General features: G+C 43.5%; 2 protein-coding genes across 4 annotated transcripts in view; one reads left to right on the forward strand and one right to left on the reverse strand.

Moving 5' to 3' along the window:
* Positions 1 to 13,299: 13,299 nt before the first annotated feature.
* LOC122449447 (copper transport protein ATOX1-like) lies at positions 13,300 to 19,666 on the reverse strand. 3 transcript variants are annotated; one of them, XM_043480980.1, is made up of 2 exons: positions 19,364 to 19,666; positions 13,300 to 13,702 (listed from the first exon to the last, which is right to left on the reverse strand). In XM_043480980.1, the coding sequence occupies exon 2, from the start codon at positions 13,690 to 13,692 to the stop codon at positions 13,435 to 13,437; it is 258 nt and encodes an 85-aa protein (XP_043336915.1). In that variant the 5' UTR covers positions 13,693 to 13,702; positions 19,364 to 19,666; the 3' UTR covers positions 13,300 to 13,434. The 3 variants fall into 3 exon arrangements, with proteins under 3 accessions (XP_043336915.1, XP_043336916.1, XP_043336914.1); XM_043480981.1 differs by lacking the exon at positions 19,364 to 19,666 and adding an exon at positions 18,994 to 19,193; XM_043480979.1 differs by lacking the exon at positions 19,364 to 19,666 and adding an exon at positions 18,842 to 19,012.
* The window catches only part of QSER1 (glutamine and serine rich 1), an 80,820-nt gene continuing 79,006 nt past the window's right edge, over positions 18,392 to 20,205 (forward strand). Inside the window, exon 1 of the mRNA XM_043480977.1 lies at positions 18,392 to 18,704. Within this exon, the coding sequence (XP_043336912.1) occupies positions 18,517 to 18,704 (188 nt within the window). The 5' untranslated portion in view covers positions 18,392 to 18,516. The remainder of the gene's footprint in view (positions 18,705 to 20,205) is intronic.

Genomic DNA, 20,205 nt, shown 5'->3' on the forward strand with positions numbered 1-20,205 from the left:
GGAAAAAGTGAATTCTTTTATTTATGCTTTTATGTTATAATTAACTAGGTGAAATCTATAAGTAAAATTTCAAGGAATTCAAAAATATATCCTAGATTTTGGTTGCTGTGACAAGATAGTGAAACAGAAACAAACTCTAAAAAACGAGGTGAAATAGCCACATTTCATCTAAAGATAGAAACTTTCCTAGTAGCTTAAGAAAGAGGACTTTGAGGGCTAAGATCATAGAGATCTGGAAGGTAAGGGTGATTAGAAATGCCCTTACAAAGTTAGTGTAGGACTGTCAAGTCCATTACCGACTCAGCATATTTTTCGCACTCCTGGGCAAACTCCGGGAGATGGTGAAGGACAGGGAGGCCTGGAGCGCTGCAGTCCATGGGGCTGCAAAGAGTCGGACACGACTTGGCAAGTGAACAACAACAACAAAATGGGCTGGAGGCTAGAGGCCAACCTTAGCAACAGGAGTCACTTGAAGTTCCTAGAAGCCACTTGCAGTTCCTAGAAGCCGCCTGCAGTTCCTGGCCACATGGGATTCTTGCTTACTTCATCAAGCCAACAGAGGGATCTATAAAGGGTGTCTGCTAGCAAAATAAAGCCTTATATAATGTAATATAAACACAAGAGAGACATCCCGTTATCTTTTCTACATTCTGTTGGTTAGAACAAAGTCACAGTTTCCACCTGCACTCAAAGGAAAGAAATTCTACAAAGATGTGAATACCAGAAGAGAGAGGTCATTGCAGATCACTTTAGGGTCTTTCCACCATAAGCACCTATCACATGCCAATTCCTAGGCCAAACGCTTTCTCTACAATCTTTCATTTTGTACAACCATGTTAAAAGTCTCTCAGTTATAAAGTGTTAACATGAGTTAACATCTAATCAGCTTCTCTGATAGCTGAGTTGGTAAAGAATCCGTCTGCAATGCAGGAGACCCTGGTTTGATTCCTGAGTCAGGAAGATCTGCTGCAAAAGGGATAGGCTTCTATATGAACATCCATATATAAACATCCATATGCAGGATAGAAGACTCCAGTATTCTTGGCTTCCCTTGTGGCTCAGCTGATAAAGAATCTGCCTGCAATGTGGGAGACCTGGGTTCGATCCCCTGAGACCCCCTGGAGAAGGGAACGGCTACCTAATTCCAGTGTTGTGGCCTAGAAGGGAACAGCTACCTAATTCCAGTATTGTGGCCTGGGGAATTCCATGGACTGTATAGTCCATGGGGTCGCAAAGAGTCGGACACAACTGAGCGACTTCCACTTCCACTGATTTTATTCTTGCCTTTGAAAACTTTGTAACATCTCATTATTTACCATTTTCATTGATCTTGTTCACTTTCTAACAATTCCTAGCATTATATAGTTTTAAACAAATTATCAAAGGTAATAAGAATGAGAACAATTTGAGAAATTGGTCCTATTCCTCTTAGCAGGTTAAGGTACAAAGGAAAAGTAGCTGAAAAGAGTGGACCAAAAAAAAAAGAGTGGATCAAAACCCTCATCCTTGCATGCCCTTGAATGTTTATTCTCACATATAATTTATAATTTAGCTAATTGTGGGTCAAAAAAATCATTTTCCTTGGCATACTGTGGATATTGCTCCAACATCTTCTGGCATTTAATTGCTGTTAAGAATTACAATAACTCTCTGATTCCATTCCTTGACATATGATCACTTATTTCTTTTTTTCTCCCTTAAACGTTGGATACATACTTTCTTACAATTCTGGAGGCTAGAAGTCTGAGATTAAAGTGTCAGCAGAACTGATTTCTTTGGAGGCCCCTCCAGCTGGTTTGTGGATTAGACATCTCTGCTTTTATTGATACATGGTCTTCCCTCTTTACTTCTGTGTCCTAATCTCCTCTTCTTGTAAGGATACCCATTATATTGGATTATGGCCCATCCTAAAGACATTATTTTAACTTAATTACCTCTTTGAAGATCCTATTTCCAAATTCAAACACATTCTGAGATATAATACAAAGGGTTAGCATTAAAAGTATAAAATTTCAACATCTGAAATTTTAGGAGGACATAGTTCAGCTCCTAACACTGCTCTCTCTGCTTTTGTCCTTGTTTCCTAAAGTCTAGTTTCCATCCTCTGGAAACTTTGAAATTTTCTTTTTATCCCTGGTGATCTCAAATTCACAATTCTGGGTCTTGGTTTTCATTTATTGCTCATGGCATCCAATGCCTTCTTTTAATTTGAAGATCTATGCCCCCGAATTTTAGCAAATTTTCTTGTGCAATTTTTTGCTTTCTTCTCATTTGTTTTCTCCACTTTTTGTGTGATTCCTTTTTTTTGTGTGTGTGTGTGATTCCTAATGGTTGAATATTGGACTTTCTGGACTGATTCACTGTTTTCAATTTCTTTCTCCAAGCTATTCTTTTTGCATAAGTTCTATAACTTTTAATTCTATTAAATTTACTTTTTCATTTTAGATTGTTATGTTTTTAATCTCCAAGAGCATTGTTGGGGTTTTTTTTTTACAATTTTTTTTAACAATTATAACAACTTCAATGGCGTATAATTTACACGCCATAAAAGGGTGCCCTCTTCAACTGAGCAGTTCCACGAATTTTAACAAATGAAGACACCCATGAAACCATCATCCCAACTGCAGAAAGTTTCCATCCATCCCTTTATTGTCAATTTCTTGACTTTTCAGCCTCAGGCTACCACCAATCTACTTTATAGATTAATTTTGCCTATACTATAATTTTATATACTAAATCAAATAATATGACATGTATTCTTTAGTGTCTGGTTTCTTCTACTCAGCAGAATATTGTTGCATAAGCCAGTAGGTTATTCATATTTATTGCTGAATAATATTTCATTGTACTGGTATATCACAATTTCTTTACTCACCTGTTGATAAGTATTTGTGAATAAAGCTACTGTGAACATTCATCTGCAAGTCTTTGTGTGGACATATAATTTCAGTTCTTTTGGGTAAATACCTTGGAGTAATACTGCTGGTAATAGGTGGGTGTATGTTTAACTTTATAAGAAACAACCGAATTGCTTTTCAAAGTGATTGAACCGTTTCACATTCCCAATAGGAACATATGAAAGTTCTGATGGTTCCACATCCTTGCCAACACTGGCTCTTCACAGTCTTAATTTTACCCATTCTGGTGGGTACGCCATGTTATCTCATAGTGGGGTTTTTAATGTTCTTTTTTTTAAATTGGAGGAGAACTGCTATTTTGTGTGTTCTCATTGTTTTTAATCTGCAGTTCCCTGATGACTGATGATATTGATTACCTTTGAAATTTGTGTGTGTGTGACTATCTTTTTATATGATTATTAGCCATTCATATGGGCTTCCCAGGTGGCTCAGTGGTAAAGAATCCACCCACCAATGCAGGGGCAAGTTCAGTCCCTGGGTGGGGAAGATATCGTGGAAAAGGAAATGGCAACCAACTCCAGTATTATTTTTTTTTTAATTTTGAATTGGAGGATAATTGCTTTACAATATTGTGCTGGTTTTTGCCATACATCAACATAATCAGCCATAGGTATACATATGTCCCCTCCCTCCTACACTGTTTAACTCCTCTAGGTTGTCACAGAGCACCTGATTTGAGCTCCCTGCATACAGCAAATTTCCACTGGCTATCCACTTTACAGACGGTAATTTATATGCTTCCATGCTACTCTCTCAATTCATCCCACCATCTCCTGCCACTGTGTCCACAAGTCTGTTCTCTATGTCTGGGGTCTCCATCGCTGCCCTGCAAATAGGCTCATCAGTACCATCTTTCTAGATTCCATATATAGCATTCTCTAGGATCATTAATTCTATAGAATCAAGAACCTCAGCACATGAAGTATGAAATGCTATTCACCACACATACGATACTTGTCCTGGAAAGTAGCGTCCTCATGTGCCAGTGCTCAGCAGTGTCCGACTCTTTTGCAACCCCACGGACTGTAACCTGCCAGGCTACACTGTCCACGGAATTTTCTGGGCAAGAATACTGGGGTGGCTTGTCATTTCCTGCTCCAGGGGATCTTCCTGACCCAGGGATCGAACCCACATCTCTTGCGTCTCCTGCATTGGCAGGCAGATTCTTTATCACTGGAGCCACCTGGGAAGGCCTAATGTTAATAAGCAATATTTGTTTTTCTCTTTCTGACTTCACTCTGTATAACAGGCTTTAGGTTCATCCACCTCATTAGGACTGACTTAAATGTATTCTTTTTAAGGCTGGGTAATACTCCCCTGTGGGCTTCTTCGTGGCTCAGTGGTAATGCAGGAGACAATGCAAGAGGTGCAGGTTCAATCCCTGGGCCGGGAAAATCCCCTGGAGGAGGGCATGGCAACCCACTCCAGTATTCTTGCCTGGAGAATCCCATGGACAGAGGAGCCTGCCAGGCTACATCCATAGGGTCACAAAGAGTCAGACACAACTGAAGTGACTTAGCATGCATGCGATATTCCATTGTATTTATGTACCACAACTTCTTTATTGATTCATCTGCTGATGGACATCTAGGTAGCTTCCATGTCCTAACTATTGTAAATAGTGCTGCAATGGACATTAGGGTACATGTGTCTTTTTCAATTATGGTTTCCTCAGGGTATATGCCCAGAAGTGGGATTGTGGGGTCATATGGTAGTTTTATTCCTAGTTTTTTAAAGGAATTTCCATACTATTTTCCATAGTTGCTCTATCAATTTACATTCCCACCAACAGTGCCAGAGGGTTTCCTTTACTCCATACCCTCTCCGGAATTTATTGTTTGTAGATTTTTTTTTTTTTAATTTTTTTTTTTTGGTAGATTTTTTTATGATGGCCATTTTGATCAGTATGAGGTAATTTTGATTTGCATTTCTCTAATAATGAGCGATGTGGAGCATCTTTTCATGTGTTTATTAGCCATCCATATATCCCACTCCAGTATTCTTTTTTTTTTTTTTTTTTTCCACTCCAGTATTCTTACCTGAGAAATCCCATGGACAGGGAAGCCTGGTGGGCTATAGTCCACAGGGTCGCAAAGAGTCAGCCATGACTTAGTGACTAAACACAACAAGCCATTCATGTCTCCTTTTATCAAGTATTCATTCAAATCTGCGGCCATTTTTTAATTGGTCTGTTTTCTTCTTCCTTGTGAATTACAAGGATTCTTTCTATAGTCTTAATGTAAATCCTCTATCAGATATGTATTTGGCAAATATTTTGTCCTGGTCATGGCTTGTCTTTTCATTTTCTTAGGAGTGTCTTTCAAAAAGCACAAGTTTAAAATTTTGATTTTAAAGTCCAATTTATCTGTTTTTCTTTTATGTTCATTATTTCTTTTTTTTTTTTTTCTTACACATAGTAGGCATTTAATGAGTACACTGAAATAACTGGATTGAACTGGATCCACAGCAGAATGAATACCAGGCAGTTGAGTGCTACCCACACTGAAATTCCTCATGCAGATCAAAGCAGACTTGTTGCCATGTTCAATTATCACTCAGCCCTTGGCAAGGATCTATGTTTCCAGTGTTTCTCAAAAAGACTGTTATTTGCAAAAATATCACCGGGTTGCTTTTCAAGAGGAAGTGAGGGCAATTTAACTCCTGTTTGGAAAGGATCACCTCTGAAGTTGACATTTCCCAATTATCCTTCCCTCAGCTGGCTCACTGGGCTTCCCTGGTGGCCCAGACAGTAAAGAATCCACCTTTCCACAATTTGCCACTCCTGGAAGCTCAGAGTACTTCTCCTTTGTCTTGTCACCTCTCTACAAATTTAATGTTCTTTTGTGATGCTGTGTTCGCATCCTCTTAAATCTGCGGCTCTGAGACTGATGTACCCATAGGCTAGAATAGATGTGACACTGGGCCAGATTCCAGGCCCAGAACTCGAGACACTGGCCTGATTCTGGGGGCACTTGCCCTGGGAACTCAGCCTCTAGGCTGTGAAGTCCAGAAAGCCCTGTGGAGTGAGCAGTCCGCGTGATGAGGAATCAAAGCTCCTAGCTGATAGCCAGCACTAACTTGTCGGCTGTGTGATGCATCATCTTGAAAGTGGATTCTAGTTGAGTTGCCCCACAGAGGCCACACGGAGCACAGAGAAGCCATCCCTGCCGAGTCCTGCTCAATTTAGGATTGTGGCAGAATACATGATTGTTCTTAAGTCATTAAGGTCTGGAATGGTTTGTTACACAGCCGTACCCCATCTCCCTCCTGCACTTGGGTCTCCTGTCCAAGGGCGCGGGGCCCACCTGGAGGTTCCCTCTCCCACCACTCTCCTTTGCTTCTGTTTTGTTGGCTGGTGACCTGCCCTGGGCTTAGAGCAGTGTGCATATGTTTTCATGCGTGTCTGACTCTTTGTGACCCCATGGACGGTAGCCCGCCAGGCTCCTCTGTCCATGGGATTTTCCAGGCAAGAATACTGGAGTGGGTTGCCATTTCCTCCTCCATTATGTTCATTATTTCATATGTCCTGTCAATAAATCATTGTCTGTGCCAAAGCTGTAAAGACTCCCCTCTGTTTTCTTCTAGACATTTTATAGCTTCAACTTTTACAGGGAAGTCTACTTTTTATGTATGCATGAAAAGTACGATTCATTTTCCTCCATTCAACTATGCAGTTGTTTTAGCAAGATTCATTTAAAAGCCTGTCCTTTCCCCATCTAATTATCTGAATTATTTTGGAGTCTTTGTTGAAATCAATTGATATATTTGGGGCCCTCTATTAGGTTTCATTCATCTCTGTCTCTCCTTGTGCCAATACTGTACTGTTTTGCTCACTATAGCTTTGTAGTAAGTCTTAAAAAGAAGTAGTATAAGTCCTCCAACTTTATTCTTTCCCCAAGTTATTTTGGCTGTTCAAAGCGCTTTGCATTTCCATGTATATTTTATTTATTTATTTATGGCTATGCTGGGTCTTTGTCGCTGCGCTGGCTTTTCTCTAGTTGCCAGGAGAGGGGGCTGCTCTCTAGTTGTGCACGGCATCTCATTGCAGTGGCTTCTCTCTCCGCGGAGCTCCGGCTCTAGCGCATGCAGGTTTCAGTAGCTGTAGCGCTTGGGCTCGGCAGTCGTGGTTCCTGGGCTCTAGAGCACAGGCTCAATAGCTGTGGCACACGGGCTTAGTAGCTCTGAGGCATGTGGTATCTTTTCGGACCAGGGATCGAACCCGTGTCTCCTGCATTGGCAGGTGGATTCTTTACCACTGAGCCACCAGGGAAGCCCCACCATGTGTATTTTAGAACTAGCTTGTCAACTTCTAAATCAAAGTACTTCTGGGAATTTTGCATTGCATTAAATATATAGAAAATTTTGAGAAGAATCACCCTCAACGATTATGAGTCCTCCAATCCATAATATATTTTTCAAGCTATTGAAAATATCTCTCAGCAACATTCATAGGTTTCAGTATGCAAGGGTTGCCTATTTTGTTAAATTCATCCTTAAGCAGGTCATGTCTTTTTATGCTATTCAAAATGCTATTTCTAAAATTTAATCTTCCAACTTCTAGGTATATATCCAACAAAATTAAAAGCATATTCACATAAAAACTTGTATACAAATATTCATTGCAGCACTTTTCATAATAACCAAAAAGTGGAAACACTCAAATGTCTACCAAACTAAGAATGAATATGCAAAATGTGGCATATCCATACAATCCACTATTCAACTATAAAAAGGAATGAAATACTGATAGATGCTACCACATGGGTGAACCTTGAAAACATTATGCTAAGTGAAAGAAGACAGACACAAAAGACCACACATATTACATGATTCCATTTATAGGAAAAGCCCAGAATAGGCAAATTCATAGACAGAAAGTAGATTAATGGTTGTCAGAGGCTAGGGGGAGGAGGGACAGAGAAGAGTTTGCTATTAGACATGAGATTTCTTTTTGAGGTGATATAAATGTTCTAGAATTAGATAGTGTCATTGGTTTATGTCATTTATGAATATACTAAAACCCATTGAATTGAATACTTTGAGATAATGAGTTTGTGAATTATACCTCAATTTTTAGAAACTGTCTCTTCCAATTATTTATTGTTACTGTATAAAAATACAATTATTTTTCAGTTATTGACCTTGTATCCTGTAATCTTGTTAAATTCAATTATTCTACTCTTCCTTAGCATTTTCTATGACATAATCTTCACATTCACAAATAGAGTTTTACTTTCTTCTGTTTTTCCTCACCTTACTGTGCTTGGCTGAACTACCAGTATGCTGTTAAGGATGATGTGTTTGAGAATTTGAAAGTAAATGTAACAAACGTTAGCATGTTATAGGGTGTTCTTTGTACTATTCTTTAATCTACTTCATGTCAAAAAAGCTAAAACAAAACAAAACTGAAAACTATGTTCCCAGCACTGTTCTAGGCAAATATTGTTATTTAATTCTCTCATTACCTCTTTGAGACAGGCATTATTACCTAAGTAATAATCTACAGGCAAATATTTTAGAAAAGAGGAGACTGAGGCATAGAAAGGTTAAATAGCCTACTCAAGTTCACGCAGTAAGCAGCAGAAGCAGTAACAGTGAAGGCAGCCTGGCTTCACTCTATGCTCTTTAGCATGATGTTATTCTGTCTCTCCACAGAGTGTATTTTTAGCTTTTGTTTCAAGGTTGGAGGGTTGGGGAGGGCATGTAAGCTTTTGTTTGGAAGGATCACAGTTTTGTTTTTTTTTTTCTTAAGCCCCAGCCCTTGTTTCACCCTTGTATTGGTAACTTTGGGATTGTCCCAGTTCTGACCTCTTGAACATGTTTTCAAGATGTAGCTTCTAGTACTTTTAGCAACATTCCTTCACCCTGCCTTGTCCCCTTAACCAATTCATAGTTAATGAGAAGACTGAATAACTAAGACTTGGGGCCAGTTACTTATCAAAGGACATACAGTCATGTATGGATGTGAGAGTTGGACCATAAAGAAAGGTCAGGGCCGAAAAATTCTTGCTTTTGAACTGTGGTGCTAGAGAAGACTCTTGAGAGTCCCTTGGACTGCAAGGAGATCCAACCAGTCAATCCTAAAGGAAATCAACCTTGAATATTCATTGGAGGGGCTGATGCTGAAGCTGAAGCTCTAATATTTTGGCCACCTGATGCAAAGAGCCAACTTACTGGAAAAGACCCTGATACTGGGAAAGACAGAAAGCAGGAGGAAAAGGGGGCAAGAGAGGATGAGATGGTTGAATGGCATCACCAGCTCAATGGACATGAGTTTGAGCAAGCTCCAGGAGATGGTGAAGGACAGGAAAGCATGGCATGCTGCAGGCCATGGGGTCACAAAGAGTTGGACACAACTGTGATTGAACTGAAATGAACTGATGAAAACTCAAATTATAGCACTAAAATTAAGTAGTTATATCAGACAATAGTATAAGAATGTTCCCCAAAAGTGCAACAATTTGGGTGTAGGTAGTTTAATTGGGCAGAGAAGGCAATGGCACCCCACTCCAGTACTCTTGCCTGGAAAATCCCATGGATGGAGGAGCCTGGTAGGCTGCAGTCCATGGGGTCTCGAAGAGTCGGACACGACTGAGCGACTTCACTTTCATTGGAGAAGGAAATGGCAACCCACTCCAGTATTCTTGCCTGCAGAATCCCAGGGACGTCAGAGCCTAGTGGGCTGCCGTCTATGGGGTTGCACAGAGTCAGACACGACTGAAGTGACTTAGCAGCAGCAGCAGCAGTTTAATCGGGAGGCAGCAAGAAAGACAGAAAAGGAAGAAAGGTAGGACAGGACAACAAACCAAAGGCATATTATCAACAAGAAACAAGGGTCACTTGCGTAAAGGCCGCTCTCACAAGGATGCAAAATACCTCTCATAACAGTCCTCATGGAAGCTGGGAGGCTGGAGTATTTACCAGTGACTTCCATTCTTCACTGATTGAAGGTTTCTCCTGATGGGGAAATGCAAATTCCTCTACATTCTAGGGAGCTCCAGGGAGGCCCAAGAAAGCCGAATGTAGAAAGACAAGTGGCCGTGTCCTGGGTTAGGCTTTGTGCTCTGTGCACAAAGTCAGTCAGCACTGTCTCAGAAGTGAGCCAGGGGATTGCGATGCAGGCACCAGAGGAGTCTGCTACAACTTGTCATGACCAATGATTTCCCTATGAGTTTCCGAAGTTGTCAGCAAGCAGCCATGTTACATGACTAGCAAAAAAAAAAAAAAAAAATGAGTATGCATAACTATAATAAAACAAGTATATTGAATAGTCTGTGCTGACTTTTTAAATTATAAAAAAATATTCTCTGAGTAGACTGTGTGTGTGTGTGTGTATAAACCTGTGAAGGTACGGTGTTCCTTTTTTATTCTTATTCCTTTTCCTTTTATTTATTTTTTTTTGCCACTCCATGCAGTTTGTGGGATCTTAGCGCCCCGACTAGGGACTGAACCTGGGCCAGTACAATGGAATCCAAGATCCTAACCACTAGGCCCTCAGGGAACTCCCAGGACTGTACTTCTCATGTTCTTTGTTTGTTTGCTTGTTTTTAAATTAGTTTTTCTTGAAGTATAGTTGCCTTACAACACTGCGTTAGTCTCCACTGTATAGCAAAGTGAATCAGCTATATGTATACATACATCCTGTCCTTTTTGGATTTCTTTCCTGTTTAGGTCACCACACAGCACTGGGTTCCCCAGCCACACAGTAGGTTCTCATTACTTATCTAGTTCACGCACAGTATATCATGATATATATATAATATATATATATATATATGTCAATCCCAATCCCTCAGTTCATCCAGATGTTCTTATTTGCAGAACAGATATAGAGACACAGATGTACTTCTCATGTTGATACATTGATGTCCCATCCTGGCAGATGTGGGTGGGATGGGGTAGGGCATTAGGAAGAACAAGGGAATATTTTCTGAGACTTTGGTCATTTACTCCCTGCTTCAGATTCTTGTGGCTCCTTATTGTGAGCAAGTATACTAAACTAATTAAATGTTTGGGTATTGAGTCAGTTTTGGGACTATTTGAACATCAAAATAGATAAATATGGTAATGGACTATAATTTTGTGTTCTAGGACTCCCAAGATCATCCTCATATCCAATGATTTGCTGCAAGAACTCACAAGGCAGTGAAGTCGCTACACTGGTGTTACAGTCAGTTAAGATGAAAGGACATAGATTAAAATCAGCAATGATGAAAGGCTATAGATTAAAATCAGCAATGGCAAAAGGCACAGAGAACAGAGTATAAGTGAGGGAGACGAGGTTGAGCTTGAAGTTGTGCTCTCCCAATGGGGTCCTGCAGACACTCGTCACATGAAGTACTGCCAATCGGAAGTTCACTTGAGTCTTGATGTCCTGGGTTTTGGGGGGAGGTTGTTCACATAGGCGTGGCTGACTCCCTGGTAACTGATCTTAATTCCCTAAACCTTCGAGAGGTCAAGCTGATACTGTGTGGTCCAAAGCCCCCACCATAAATCACATTGTTAGCATTACTCACTGGTGTGGTCCAAGGCCTCGGGTAAATAAAACCACTCTTAACAGGCAGGATATTCCAAGTGCTTAGAAGTTATGGCTCTGAAGCCTGGATGCTAAGTCACTTCAGTTGTGTTCCATTCTTTGTGATCCTATGGACGGTAGCCCATCAGGCTCCACTGTCCATGGGATTGTCCAAGCAAGAATACTGGAGTGGGTTGCGATGTCCTCCTCCAGGGGATCTTCCCAACTCAGGGATGGATCAAACCTGCATCTCTTACATCTCTTGCATTACAGACAGATGCTTTATTGCTGAGCCACTAGGGAAGGCCCTGGAGCCTGGCGAGGGCCACACCTTTCTTTGGAATATACAACATTTGGACAACCTGAACCTGCCAAGTTCATTCTGCACGATGCAAATCCACTGAATAAAAAATAATTCATGAATTTATACTGAAATGAATAAATAGATAGATGGGTTGATAAACAGGAGATAAGGAAAAGTTCCTTCTTATAGAAGAATGATAACTAATGATTATGAAAGAAAAGATGGATTTAGAAAAATCACAATTCAGTAACCATAATAATAATCGCTTCAATCAAGAATCATCAGGTGGACTTCCCTGGTGGTCCAGTAGTTAAGACTGCATGCTTCCAAAGCAGGGGCACAGGTTTGATCCCTGGTTGGGAAAGTTCTGCATGCATGCCATGTGGCCAAATAAATAAAGGTCAACAAAATTGAATATATCACTTTAAAAAAATGACTGTAGAAGTGTGTCCATATGTGATTACATTTTTCAAAAGTCACCAGTGGATGCTATAGTGAGTTGATTGGCGGTTCCCCCAAAGATGTGTCCATCTCCTAATCCACAGAACATGTGAATGAGACCTTATTTGGGAAAAGGGTCTCTGGTGATGTCAATAAGTTAAGGATCTTGAGATGAGATCACGCTGGATTAACCAGGTGGGCCCTAAACCCAAAGACAAGTGTTCTTAAAAAGGATGGAGGAGAAGACAGACATACAGAATGTGAAGACAGAGGCAGAAATTCGAATGAAGGGGCCAACCTAAGGAATGCCCTAGAAGCTGAAAGAGGCAAGGAAGAATTCTCCCCGAGAGCCTCCAGGGGAAGCACACAGCCCTGTAGACAGCATGATTTGGGGCTTCTGTCCTCCAGAATTGTGACACAAAAATTTCTATGGCTTTAAGCCACCCAGTTTGTGATAATAAGTTGCAGCTCTCATAGGAAACTAATACAGATACTAAAACCAGCGGTGAAGGAATGATGCTTTGGGAGTTTACAGTCTTAAAGTACCAACAAAATATTACTATAAAAGAAAATATAGACACTCTTTAGTGGAGATAGGAGCCCCTCGTGGCTCAGACAGTAAAGATCTGCCTGTAGTGCGGGAGACCTGGGTTTGATCCCTGTGTTGGGAAGATACCCTGGGGAAGGAAATGGCAACCCACTCCAGTATTCTTGCCTGGAGAATCCCATAGCAGGCTACAGTCCATGGGGTCGCCAAGAGCGACTTCACTTTCCCTTCACTTTCACTTTAGTGGAGATGCCTGGCAGTAGCACTTTAACCAAGCTTATTGGGTTCAGAAGTCAAATATAGCTGGTTTGAAGCTCCGCTTATATTAGCATCAATTTATATTAGTTTACACGATTTGGGCAGTTAACTTCATTAAGCCTCAATTTCCTGTAAAATGGAAATAATAACCAATACCCACAGTGTAAGAATATTCTGAGGATTAAATAACTATAGTTATAGATATACTACAGTTTGTAGATAAACTATAAAAAGACCATAGCACAGGACCCAGCACATTCATATTCAATACATATTGGCTACACTTCTTTTTCTTCCTGAGCAAAAGCAGCTGGACTTTATTGCAGGGGAGCTCCAGAGGAGCAGGGTAAGTGAGGGTCTCTGCATAACTCCATTGCAGGACTGACAGGTCTCAGATCTGTCTGGAAGACGGGAGAGGATCTATTCTGCAGGTTGGACACCCAGGCCCCCTCTACTTGGGGCCAAGGTAGGAAACAGCCTTTCCTGTTTTCTCCAGGGTCACCAGCAGAGTGTCCACACTATGCTCAGAGGTGATGCAAACCTTCTTGTTGGGCAGGTCAATGTCAAACTGAACTCCTCCTAGCTTGTTGAGGACATGAGTGACAGCGTTAGCGCAGGCCTCACAGGTCATGTCCACGGAGAACTCATGCTTTGTTGGAGCTGAAGAGGCAGCGGCAGCGGCGTTGGTGACGGCTTCCTGGCTCTCCATATTGGTTATTCTGATGAAAGTAAAAGTCTAAGTGTTAGTCGCTCAGTCGTGTCTGACTCTTTGCGACCCCATGGACTGTAGCCTGTCAGGCTCCTCTGTCCATGGAATTCTCCAGGCAAGGATACTGGAGTAGGTTGCCATTCTCTTCTGCTATAATTTACAGAATGAGGTTTAAATTTCCTGTAACCTACTCAGGGAGATAAAAGATAACATTCAATGATCGACTTGATCAGACCATATCCCTACCTTTCCAGCCCATACTTCAAGTGGGCTCTAACCCCTGACCTCTTGGTCTCCAATTATGCAACCTGGCTTCTTCCAGACCCCTATCAGCTAAACTATAGTCACAGAGCTCAAGAGATCATCCAATTCATAGCTCAGACCACTTCCTCTACCTGCAAAACTGATGATCAAGTAGGCTTCCTGAAGCTCTGCTCACTGGAAGGAATGTGACTCATCCCTGTCTTTCAGTGACACCTGTGGCTTCCAAAGAAGCAGGTATAAATGCAGCTTTTCTGACCCCATTGCAGTTTCCCTGGAGGGTAAGACAAGCAACAGAGATAGCAGCCAAAGATGGTTGATAGGATCTAAGCCTCAGAGAAAATGATAGTGGGACTTACTTCATTTCTGATTTTCTCCCCCCTTTTTTTCTGTGGGATCTTAGTTCCTTGGCAGGGGGCTGCGGCCATGAAGGAGAAGGCAACGGCACCCCACTCCAATACTCTTGCCTGGAAAATCCCATGGACGGAGGACTTCACTTTCCCTTTTCCCTTTCATGCATTGGAGAAGGAAATGGCAACCCACTCCAGTGTTCTTGCCTGGAGAATCCCAGGGATGGAGGAGCCTGGTGGGCTGCCATCTATGGGGTCACACAGTTGGACTCGACTGAAGCGACTTAGCAGCAGCAGCAGCGGCCATGAAAGTACCAAGTCCAAACCACTGAACCATCAGGGAACTCCCTCATTTCTGATGTTGTAATTTAATTTCTGATGTTGACCTAATAGAGTGAAATCAGTTCTCCCCAAGCAAAAACAGGATTATAGTTCCCCCTCCCTATGCCAGAAGAGAAAGGAAAAATGGAAGATTAAGGCCTCTCCCCTAATCAACCCAACTGCCACAAAACTTGACCTTCTTGCATCTTTCTAAATAATGGTTATCTTTTTGTAACATTAGAATATATGGACTTACTGACTACATTTCAAATCTGTCAACCCCCAACACTGCATTTCTCCACAAGCTAAAAAAACAAGGATGCCTCAGTGGAGATAGTTTCATTACTTCCTCCCTCAACTGAATGCCTCTATTAACCTAAAACAATCTGAACCCTGGGCTTCAGTTTCCTCAACAGCAGAATGTAGGTGATGAACTACTCTAAGCTTCCTGCCACTTTAGATACATGGTGATTTTCTAATGGGATGGGAGGAAGGTGGGAAATGTGAGAAGAGTGTCCATGGACACTTTTCTTTGGTCATGCCTTGCAGCATGTGGGATATTAGTTCCCCGACCAGGGATTGAATCCTTGTGCCCTGCATTGGGAGCACAAAGTCTTAACCACTGGACCACCAGGTAAGTCCCTCATGGACAATTTCTGAGACATCACTATCTTATAGACAATAAAACTCAGAAGGAGTTGAAGATGTGGATGGAAGAGGAGGAAAGACTTTTAAGTGTAGGATCTTAATTCATCTTGCAACCAAATTGCCTTTATTTCCAGAAAAAGAGTATGTAAATGATTAAATGGAATTTCTGAATGGGCATTTAAAAAATTGTATTTGGATTTATTCATTCAATAAATATGTATTTAGAGCCTAATGTCAGGTGTAGCACTAAGTACTGCAAATAGAAGGATGAATTAAACACAACTCCTTCCTTGAAGGAACTCATGATCTGTGAGAGAAAGGGGCAGATATACAACGAATCATAATGCCACAAGATAGTGTTGAATACGGTAAATGTTATAGGCACCATAGAGCAACTGAAAAGGAAGCAATTGGTTTTGCCTTGGAATGATGAGGAACTGTCATGAAAGACATAACCGTTGATCTGGATCTTAAATTCCACAGGCAAAAAATGGAACGAATATTTTTATTTAAAACAAGAACAACAAGGCTCATTGTCGACTTTTGGTGCTGTGTAAGTTGCAAAGAGTCGGACACGACTGAGCGACTGAACTGAACTGAAATCAGACTTAAAGGGCTCCCAGTGGCTCAGTGGTAAAGAATCCGCCAGCAATGCAGGAGACACAGGTTTGATCTCTGGGTCAGGAAAATCCCCTGCAGAAGGAAATGGCTACCCACTCGAGTATTCTTGCCTGGGAGAGCCCATGGACTGAAGAGCCTGGTGAGCTACAGTTCATGGGGGTGCAAAAGAGTTGGACAAGATTTACAGACTAAACAAGAACAACAGATCAGATTTAAACAGCTGGGTTGGGAATTATTTGAAAGATAACATGAAAAGTTTGCAGTGTTGGGAGTATGTTTTCAGTAGGGAAGACGACATTCTTCAGGTAATATCATTAATTTTACCAAAAAGACTTTGTGATGTTTTATGATGTTATTTGTAGACATGTTGCAACATCAGAAACACTTGCATTGACTTAAACTAAATTTCACTTAATGGGCAAAGGAACATCACATATGGTGACAGAGTAATATTATTTTTAAAATACTAAAATTTTCCTTTAATATTTTTCCTCTGATTTATGTGACATAAACAAACTACATAATGGTGTGAGGGACTATAAAGGTTTTATTGCCACTTGTTTGGTATTGCCTGTGTAAGTTCTGAGTACCAGTTGTGGGTATCAAACTGTCATAAAACATTTATAACATGCCACTCCACTTTTCATACAGACAAAACTTTAGGGCTCACAAAAATACCTACAAATGAATAGTAGTGAAAACTTTGCTTTATTTATATAGATTACAGATCTCCAGTCAGGAGTAAGAAAAATAAATGTTGTATGGAAGATTTGTTACTTCTCTGCAGGGTCTTAGATTATCTGGCAAATTCCTTCTCCAAAGAAAACCACTTTTCAAAGATGTCCTCAGAAAGTGCATACTGGGATTAACATAAAATCCGCAAAGTCACTTGTGTCCACACATTTGAATTCATTTGCAAATAACGACTACTCACTTCCTTGCTTTCCCACCCCGGGACAGGACTCCAAGCAGCACAGGTGACGAAAGACTTACAAAAAAAAGGAATGAATAGGAACAAAAGGATGTAGGCGCCAGGAGAAAAACAGAATCTTCCAGGACAAAATTAATCTCAGAAGGAACAGCAGGTCCAAAACCAGGGATTACTGAAGTTTAAATTGCTTTTTGCATGGTGATCAGAGATAATGTATCAGATTTATTGTCTTCTACGATGCCTGTCTTATTTGTTTAACCTTCATGTTAAGCTTATCTTGAGGGACAGATTTCTGTACTAAGCACATAAATAGGTGTTAAACCTGTATTGATTTTTTAAAAGGGTGATGGTCAATCAACTTCACTGTTATTAACTTTTACTTTATGCCTTAAGGGCCAAATAATGTTTTCTATGATTCTTGTTTCACTACTCCTAAGTTACTAGAAGAAACAACAACTCTCACATACAACAGGGAACCGCAAATAATCTTTAATTCCCCTCCTCCCCCAAACAACCTGGACGCCGGACAGGAAACGTTTGGGTAGAGTCCTGCTGAAGTTCCAAGTCTCAAACAAAAAAATCCAACAGTGAGTTTAAATTTATGGTAATTAAAGTCATCCAGATGGTGGCTGTATTAATCAATGAAGAGGCAGTATTCATCTTGGGACAGAAGATTCTGAAACCCAGAATGAAAAAAATCCCCAAGGTGGGGGTGGGGACAGTTAATAAAAGCCCCCCAGGGAAAGGTCCTTTCAACGAGGGTTAGAAAAGAATACGTTTGAATTTGAATCTCTTTGAATATAAATCTCCCCTAACAGCAGGAAAAGGGTCCTCTAGCCCAGCAAGCTTTGGGCAGGAAGGGGGTAAACGGAACTGTAAAACAGTCTGCTCAGCTGTTTCTGGTTTGGGACGAGGGGCAGAGAAAGGAGTCGCGATGTGGGAACTGAGTATTTGAGTAACTCAAAATAACTCGAAGGGTCAACTAACGAACTCCAGGCAAAGCGTTGACAAGCCTCCCCCGCCGCAGCACCCCGCGCCGGGTTTCCGCTGTTTCCCCCTCCTTCGCGGAGGACGCCGGCAGGCGCGGCCCCTTCCCACGCGGGGCGCGGCGGGCGCCGACGGCTCCTCCTGGAGCAGCCGAGGGCGGGAAGTCCGCGGCTCGCGGGCTAGGGCTGGCGGCCGCCCCTGCGATTCCCGGAGCCGGCCTGGGCCGGGCAGGCCTCAAGCCTTCTCCGCCCGGGCTGGCCTTCCAGAGGCGGCGGCGGCGGCGGCGGCAGCGGCAGCGGAGGAGGAGGCCGTCTCTGGCCCGCGAGCCGCGAGCGCGGGGCGCCGAGGGGAGGCGGGGCGAGGCCGCGGGGCGGAGGGGGGGGCGGGAGGTGCATCCTGGGAAATCCACCAACATGGGGCGCAGCCACCGCCGCCGCCGCCGCCGCGAGTCCCGGCCGCGGATGCCGCCGCTCCCCTGACGCCCAGCTGGGGCCTCGCGGCGCACCGCGGCCCGGCTTCCCCTGGCACAGACCGGCCAGCGCGCCCTCCGCCCGCTCGCCCGCGGCCATGTGAGGGGGCAGCTCCCTCCGCCGCCGCCGCCGCCTCCTCTTCCTCCCCCCGCCCCCTCCCTCCCCTCCCGCCCCCCTCTCACTGGGCCCTAGAGGAGCCCCCACCGCAGCCCGCCCGCCCTCCGCCGCCCCCAGGATGGACAGGAACTACGCGACCTCCAGCTTCGCCGACCCGCCGCCGCCGCCGCCCGCGCCCCCCGCCGCCCCCTCCAGCGCCGCCGCCCCAGCACCCCCCGCCCCCGCCTGGGCCTACGAACCCCGAGCCGCGGCCGCCGCCTCCAGCAGCCGCGGCAGCGGCGGTAGCAGCCCCAGCCTCAAGGCCAGGTAGGGAGGGTGGGCGGCGGGGGGTCCTGGCGGGTCGGGAAAGGCCGGGGATGCGTTTGGGGCCTTTGCCCCCGTGCAGCACCGCCCGAGGCTTCGGGTCGGCGGGGAGCCCCCCCTGCTCGTCTCCTCGCCCTCACCGTGCCGGGAGAGGCGGCTGGTAACTCCTGTGGGGTGGTTTCGGGGTGGGTGGGGGCGCCCGATGCGGGATTTGCAGCGGGGGAGCGTGGGTAAAAGGGAGGCTTGGGCGGGAGTCGTGGGTCTCCTTCACCTCCGCGTCCTAGGCTCTCACATGGTGAAGTTTGGGTTCCTGGCTGAACTCCGCGATCAGGGAAACTCGGGACTCGTGCCGGGGGGCCAAGCGGGGCGCCGAGGAGTTCGGGGCAGTGACATTCCATTGTATTGTGACGGACAATGTGGTCTTGGGGGCCCGGGCGGTGAGCGTGAGGGTGGGGGAGGCGGGAGCGCTAGAGGCGCGGAGCCGAGTCTCTGACACTGGGGGACCTGGGGCGAGGGGGTGGCCTGTGCTGCTGGAGAATCCCGGGGACGTGGGGGCCTGGGAGGGGGCCCCGGGGATGCGAACGCTGCGCCTGGGCTGGGTGACATATGTTCGCAGTGGTGGCCAAGATGAAGCTGTTTCTCTTCCATGCGTTCAAACTTACTCTTGGGTGTCCTCCTCTTAACAACAGCAGGAAGTAAGGAATCTCTCTTTGCCTTCTGTGTTTTGGGGTGATTAAGAGTTGGGAAGAAACCGGAGGTGGGGGGCGGTCAGTGAAGGCCGTAAAGGTTGAAGAACCGAAGCATGCTTCTCCATTTCGTTTCTGAAGCCCCGGCTCATTATGTAGCGTGGGGTTCAAGAGTTCATCTTTGCTCCAGCATGACCAAGGGAATCTAAAATGTTGACTCTTACTAGATGTTTAAGCTCGCGGGAAATGTGTAGTAGTGCTACACTGCGAAACGGTCCATTTGAATGATAACTGGAAGGCGTGGTTTGGTTTGGATGATTTGGGAGCGGGGTGTTTTAAAGCCACCTCTGCCGAACAATGCAGAAATCTGGTAGGTGCAGCTTCTGATTACAAGGACCAGGGAATCCTGGGTTGCTAATGACTTCATCCTCAGCTACCAACAGGAAGCTTCGTGGCTTTATGATCTCATCAGATTTTTTTTATTATTGTCACAGCAGAAGTGAACTTTTTTTTTTTTTTACTTTATATATATTACAGTATTCTAGGTTTTCTTCTTTTGTAGAAGTTGCACGTTCACGATTTGCAAAGTATGTGCGAAGAGTAACTGGTCTTTGTCTTAGATAATACCTTGGGATGATTGTTGAGAGAATGAGAAAAAATTCGTTCAAGAAAAGGAAAATATGCTTTCATAGAAAATTTAAGGTCCTTTGTTTAAAAGAGATGGGGTTAAGAAAATAATAATGTGATGTGCCAATGTGGAGCCAGATAATTAAATGCTGAGACCTCTCAGAAATAGTCATAACTTTGAATTACATACA

The sequence above is a fragment of the Cervus canadensis genome, chromosome 11 (genome assembly GCF_019320065.1).
Source record: "Cervus canadensis isolate Bull #8, Minnesota chromosome 11, ASM1932006v1, whole genome shotgun sequence".
Lineage (NCBI taxonomy): Eukaryota > Metazoa > Chordata > Mammalia > Artiodactyla > Cervidae > Cervus > Cervus canadensis.